We start from the raw sequence: 6,155 nt of genomic DNA, 5'->3' as shown, positions 1-6,155 counted from the left end.
ATACGGTTCAAAACTGTCCCTCACATGACATCCTCAGGCAGCCGTATAAGTTGCAAGGCTTGAGCACATCATTGCCCCCATTTAAAAGAACACGTTCTCCATTCGGCTCGAGGGCCGTTATTCATGAGGCCGGTGAGGAGAAAGGGGTAAACTATTGATCAAATAAATGAGACGAAAGCACATTTAGCAGTGAAAAATACAAATGGATGGAAGGGAGAAAATGGATTTACAAAACACTATCTGTCAAGCCTAAATTGGGGTTCACAAAACACATACCGTACACTCAACTTGAAAATTATACAGTAGAACGAATCAACAAACGAACAACATTACAGTCCATTTTGTTGCAATATTTAATCTTTTAAGTTAGGATCTATAGTCGCAGTCCAAAACCAAAAATTGTTTGAAATGTTGAACAATTATGGGGTTTGAAAAAGAAACTTGAATGTGGATTTGTTTCGCCAAGACATCTTCATGGATTTATCTGACTTGAATGTCATATTGTTACGGATTTGGAAACCTTGTGCACACAAACAGCCAGAGTCTCTAAGCTTAGTTATTTCGATAAGTATGTGTTTACAGTTAGTATCCCCCCTTTGTCTCATGGGAATTACATGTGTGCACTACAAATTATTGTATAGTAAGATTTATTGCATCTTTTACAACAACAACTATGACTACATCCACGACAACAACGGGCCGTCACCTCGCTCCACCGGTCGCCATTGCCCACGTGTTTTTGGCTGAGGGCGTGGGCGGAGCCTCCGTTGCCTCGGGTTGAGGCTCCGCTCCAAGGAAGAACATGGACAGTTTCCTCCAGCCAATGAGCAAAGGGCGAGCATGACACGCACGCCCCAGCCAATCGGGAGGTGACCACAAGTCATTAAACAGCCCTCGTCCAATCAGGGTTCGATTGGGAGGAGAAGAGACCGCTCCTACCAAAAGAGGAGTAGAATGGTTGTGAGGAGCAGTTTTCGGCAGACCGGGTGATCGTGAGGATGGCAGAGTGGTTGTGGGAGACGAGAGGACGGCAGACAGGAGGATTGTGGCGATTCTGAGCAGTCTGTCGTCATGGCAGACGGTCGTGTGTGGTGGTTGGAGCGGTCTGACACAGTTGTGGTCGTGGTTGAGCGGTCTCGTCCGTGGGCCGTGGAATTCGGGTTGTGGGTTCGAGTCCCACCAGTGGTTCGGGTCGGTGTGACCGCATGAGGCGGGACAGGGACCCAGCTCGGCCCCTGCCCTCAGCTCGCCTTCCCTCCTGAGCTGAGGGACCGAAATAAAGACCCACAGGGTCCAGTTTCGTGTGTGTGTGTGTGTGTGTGTGTGTGTGTGTGTGTGTGTGTGTGTGTGTGTGTGTGTGTGTGTGTGTGTGTGTATCTGTGTCCGTGGGCCCAGTCTGTGTAAGTAGAATTGTACAAGTGTTTTCCTTTCATTGCACATTGCCTGCCTTTTATTCGTGATAACTCAGCTCTGTGTTCCCCTCCCCGATTATTCTTTGTAAAATAAACCCCTGTTAAATGTACCAGCTCGTTTTCTGTGCTTTCCTTCATTGGCCAAGCAAGGTGCATATTGTGAATTAGTAAGGGCGTTCGTGCCGTAGGTTGTTCATTTGGTCCGGCGCGGCTTTGGGAACTTCCGCATTTGAGTCGGTGATAGCGACTCGATTCGGACAAAGTCGGTCGAGGGTGTGGTTTTCCACGGAAGTTGGACGGCGTGGGTATTTAGGTATATTGAAATTAGGCAATTAACCCTACCCCACGCCGTCAAAGTATTGGGGACCACGGTCCTTTAAGTGACCCGTCGGCTCCGTAGTTATCTGGGGTGACAACTTATAAATTCAGGGTGTTCGGTGGGAAACGACTCCACTGCTCCACCCAGTGGTCGTTTATCGCCACCGAACCTCGGCCCACAACAATATTGCATCTCACTGTTCAAGTCCATGATTACCTGTTTAACTTTTTGTTTGTTTTATTTTCACTCTCTCAGGCCAGTTTAAAGAACTACCCAAATTCATGTTGGAAGAACCTGTACAACTGCCAAATGAAAACCTGACTTCGTCCATAGTTAACGAGATTACTCTCTCAAATGATAAAATATACCCATCAGAGATGGAGAATCCCTCGCCATTGAACCAGTCGGCCATGTTGGATCCGGCCACGCCCAAAATCAATAGGGTTCTTCCTTTTCAGGTGGTACATGTGAGACCCAAAATTTCAGATCGATATGGCGAACTGTTTATGAGTTATCCCACTCAGAGCTATAAATGTTGACGTCCAGCCAGCCGGACGGATGGACGGACGACCCGGGTGACAACAATATCCCCCTTCCACCACGCGGCGGGGGATAAAAATATCCTTCACTTGGAAAAGGCAACAAACACTCAAGGAGAACCTCGTACCAAAGCAACACACATTGTCTCAACTCTCAAAATGTTCTGGATAACATGAAAATGGGATTTCAACGTTTTCACTTCCTTATAAATGCTCGAGAGAAGGAGTTGGAGAAACACCCTCCAGAGAATCCAGCGAACTCTCATAATGAGCAGGACTTCCATTTTCAAAAAGGTAATTTGTGCAAATACTGATGAAAGGGATTTTGTGGTTGTGCAGGTTGTTGCTCACATCCATTTCCAGCTTTCAATGTCAAGAACATTTCGACATTCAAAAACTTCATCGTTTGAACCTCATTAATCGTTTCTGAACAAAACTTTGGGAGATGGACACGTTTTGTTTTGATTTGTGAAACCATGGTGATGGTGTGTGACCATGGTAATGGACTTCCCAGCCCACCACAAAGGCTCTGCCCTTCCTACACGAGTCTTCCACGAAGATAAAATAGCTGCTCCATGCGTATATGTCTTTCCAATCCCAGCACATCTTACCTGGACCTCACTGGTTCCAAAAACTTGGAGGATCTCAAAACACAACTTATTATATCTGAATGATTCACTACTTTGGACGGTGCTGATACTCCATCAACACAGCAACTGACAACTTCACCCCAACCTCAAACTCTGAATGCAAGCAATGGAGTTCTAAAATCTTCGTGTTTTCTCACGGTGGTTGAGGCCTTAAAATTGTAACCGACAACGCCACGATCGTCGTCCCCACCCCCTCACAAACGGGATTCAGCCATCTACCCTGGACCTTAATTTTTCATGAAGGTCATCGAAGAGGCCAGCCTTAACCTATTCATCTTCAAATGATATCATCCAATAAATCAGAGGAAACTGTCGAAGATGAACAAGGCCAAACGAGTCTGACCGAATCAAATGTTAACATTCATAGGCAAAATTTTCGAATATTTGCAAAGTCAATTACACGCCTTCTTCGGGTCTTTCTTGGTGTTTTCCGGGTGGGAGGAGATCTGCAGATGTAATGAATACCTGGCCATCTTTGAACAGTTGTGCACAACACAAGGCAGTAAATTGTTCCATTGCTTGATCCATAATGTTGTACATGTAGAATGAAGGTTGATGATATCTAAATCTGTTGGTGCTTTGCAGGGCCAGCAAAGGCAGGAAGCACAATGCAAGAAAACCAAGCAACATGATTCACAGACAACCGAGCCAGTGGATCAAATACCAGAAAATGGAGATTTCAGAAAACCCTCAGCACAGAAATGAAGTACCACCTAAACCACAAGCAGGCTCTGTCCTTGAAGCAGATGTTCATGGACTCACAGATAAGCTTCTGAGTGTGAGTCGACAGAAAACGAACGCAGTACCAACACCACCATCACCCACTTGCTGTATTCATGTGCCAGGTGTATACGAGCTCTCAGATGAGCATTCAAGCATGAACCCTCAGGTAAACACGGAAGGATCGACACAGTACACCATAATCATTGAATCCTCTTGCGTTTTCACCATTCCACCATCTGCCTCGAACGTTTCAACCGAATCAAGCAAGGCCGAGGCACAGTTTGAATCCGCCAAGAACCGCTGCATTGTGATAGATTCCGTTCATGCCATTGATGAGGACGATTCTTATTCTGACGACGACGGCAACACTTCTCCATCATGTTTTCTCAAGTGAAGAATGAGGAATCAAACAGGAAAGTTACAACAACAAAAAGATATGGTTTACCATATTATGCCCTCCACAACTCTTCCAGTGTGCTCAATGTATCGCTGTTTGCAATAAAAATTACAGTTGAAATTCCACAGATCTTGATCAAATGCCATCACAACTATGGTGAGATAACAGGCTTTAAAAAGTTGTGATGATGATGGTGAAAATAATGATGACAGTCCATTCAATATTTCCCATTTTAATGTGCAAACAGGAAACCATGACAATAAATGATAACACCAAATATTTTGCCGATATTATTATTATTATTTTTATTCTTATTTAAAATTCTGACAAAAATGTTTCACTGTGTGAAAAAATAAATTGCTGTGTGCACAACCCAGAGTTTTAAAGAAAGGGATGAAGTTGAATGAGCCAGCAGAAACCTGTGGGAAAAATACCACGGGATAAAAAAAACACAGGAAAACAAGGAAGCTCAAAAATAGGAGGTTCGATATTCCTGAACAGCAAAGAAAAAAATAATTTCAGGAGCGATCGAGGCAGCGTTCTGTTGCTTATACATCCAGTGCCAAGATTCAATTTTTGGGCTGATTGAAAAAAATTCATTTTCCTGTAGGTTTGGTTTAATTTGAAGCAACTTTTACTTACTTTCTTTAATTATCTGCGAGGAGCATTTCTGTGTGTCAGGGAAGGACAGATATATATATATATATATATATATATATATATATATATATATATATATATATATATATATATATATATATATATATATATATATATATATATATATATATATATATATATATATATATATATATATATATATATATACATACACCAAGCCAAATACAAGGACATGGCTTATAATCTGTCCCGGTGTCTGCATCACTGGGGCAGGGGTACTCCAACACCAATACATTACCATTGGCACCCCCAACCCCTGGCATATAAATCGCGAGGACGACCACAGTCAGCAACACAGTACCAGCTGTTCGTTCCATCGTCTGGGCGACCGTTTAAGTCGAAATATCCGAGGATCCCAGCTAAGGATTGTGATGATCATCATCCCAACTGATTGGAAGAGGGGCCTTGTTGTCCCTCTCTGGAAAGGGAAGGGTGATCGCCAAGACTGCAACAACAACTGAGGGGTGACGGTGCTCTCAGTGCCGGGCAAGGTCTTTGCTCGGATAATTCTTGATAGGGTTCGCCATCATCTGCTTGAGCACCAGCGCCCAGAGCAGTCAGGCTTTACACCAAAGAGGTCAATGATTGACCGTATCCTTGCTCTTCGTGTCCTCAACGAACGCAGACGAGAGTTTCGACAGGGGCTGCTTGCAGCTTATGCTGATATCTTTAAAGCATTCGATTCAGTGAATCGGGATGCCCTCTGGAGGATTCTTGATCTTTGTGGGGTGCCACCAAAACTGATCGATCTGATGTCTGAACTCTACTCTGGTACTGAGAGTGCTGTGAAATGTGGTGGTACCATCTCTGACTAATTTCCAGTTGTTACTGGAGTTCGTCAGGGGTGTGTTCTGGCCCCCACACTTTTCAGCATTTGTATGGACTGGATTTTAGGGAGGATGTCAGAAAGATTAAGCTGCGGTGTATCGTTTGGGAATATCAAGATCTCGGACCTTGATTTTGCAGATGATGCAGTCATCTTTGCGGAGACTTTAGATATCCTTTTGGGGGCCCTCGAGGTGCTGAATGAGGAGTTGGAGCTGCTGGGATTACGGGTTTCTTGGGTCAAAACTAAGATCCAAGCTTTCAATGACATCTTGGATGCTGCTGTCCTGTCTGTGTCTGTTTGTGGTGAGGATGTTGAGGTTGTGGAGAGATTCACTTACCTTGGCAGTGATATTAATGTCTCTGCTGGCTGTAAGTCAGAGGTCAATAGACGTCTGGGTCGGGCCTGGGGACTCATGGATTCACTGGATCATGAGGAGTGGCGCTGCCGGTACCTGTGCGGGAGGACGAAAGTCTGAGTCTTCAGGTCCTTGGTGCTTCCAGTCTTGCTCTATGGATGTGAGACTTGGACTCTGACCAAGGATCTGAGACGGAGACTTAATTCCTTTGGAACTAGGTCTCTTCGGAGAATCCTTGGCTATCGCTGGT

At 44.5% G+C, this 6,155-nt stretch overlaps 1 protein-coding gene across 1 annotated transcript; it reads left to right on the top strand.

Annotated features, from left to right (window-relative positions):
- The first annotated feature begins 2,443 nt into the window (after nucleotides 1-2,443).
- On the top strand, nucleotides 2,444-4,651 carry LOC147023212 (uncharacterized). The gene is made up of 2 exons (XM_085890328.1): nucleotides 2,444-2,564; nucleotides 3,490-4,651. Exons 1-2 carry the CDS (start codon nucleotides 2,444-2,446, stop codon nucleotides 4,035-4,037), a joined length of 669 nt encoding a protein of 222 aa, XP_085746454.1. The 3' UTR covers nucleotides 4,038-4,651.
- The last annotated feature ends 1,504 nt before the right edge of the window (nucleotides 4,652-6,155 follow it).

This window comes from Eptatretus burgeri, chromosome 7, assembly GCF_056783735.1.
Source record: "Eptatretus burgeri isolate ZD-2024b chromosome 7, Ebu_testis_v1, whole genome shotgun sequence".
Classification (NCBI taxonomy): domain Eukaryota; kingdom Metazoa; phylum Chordata; class Myxini; order Myxiniformes; family Myxinidae; genus Eptatretus; species Eptatretus burgeri.
Note: the sequence above shows the minus strand (reverse complement) of the source record. Positions and strands in the feature narration are given on the sequence as shown.

What these genes read in the sequence shown, in the direction of transcription:
- LOC147023212 (XM_085890328.1), top strand. Translation starts at nt 2,444, where the DNA reads ATGAAAATGGGATTTCAACGTTTTCACTTCCTTATAAATGCTCGAGAG. An exon ending in GGACTTCCATTTTCAAAAAG is followed by an intron (nt 2,565 to 3,489) that starts GTAATTTGTGCA and finishes GATATCTAAATC; the next exon opens with TGTTGGTGCTTTGCAGGGCC.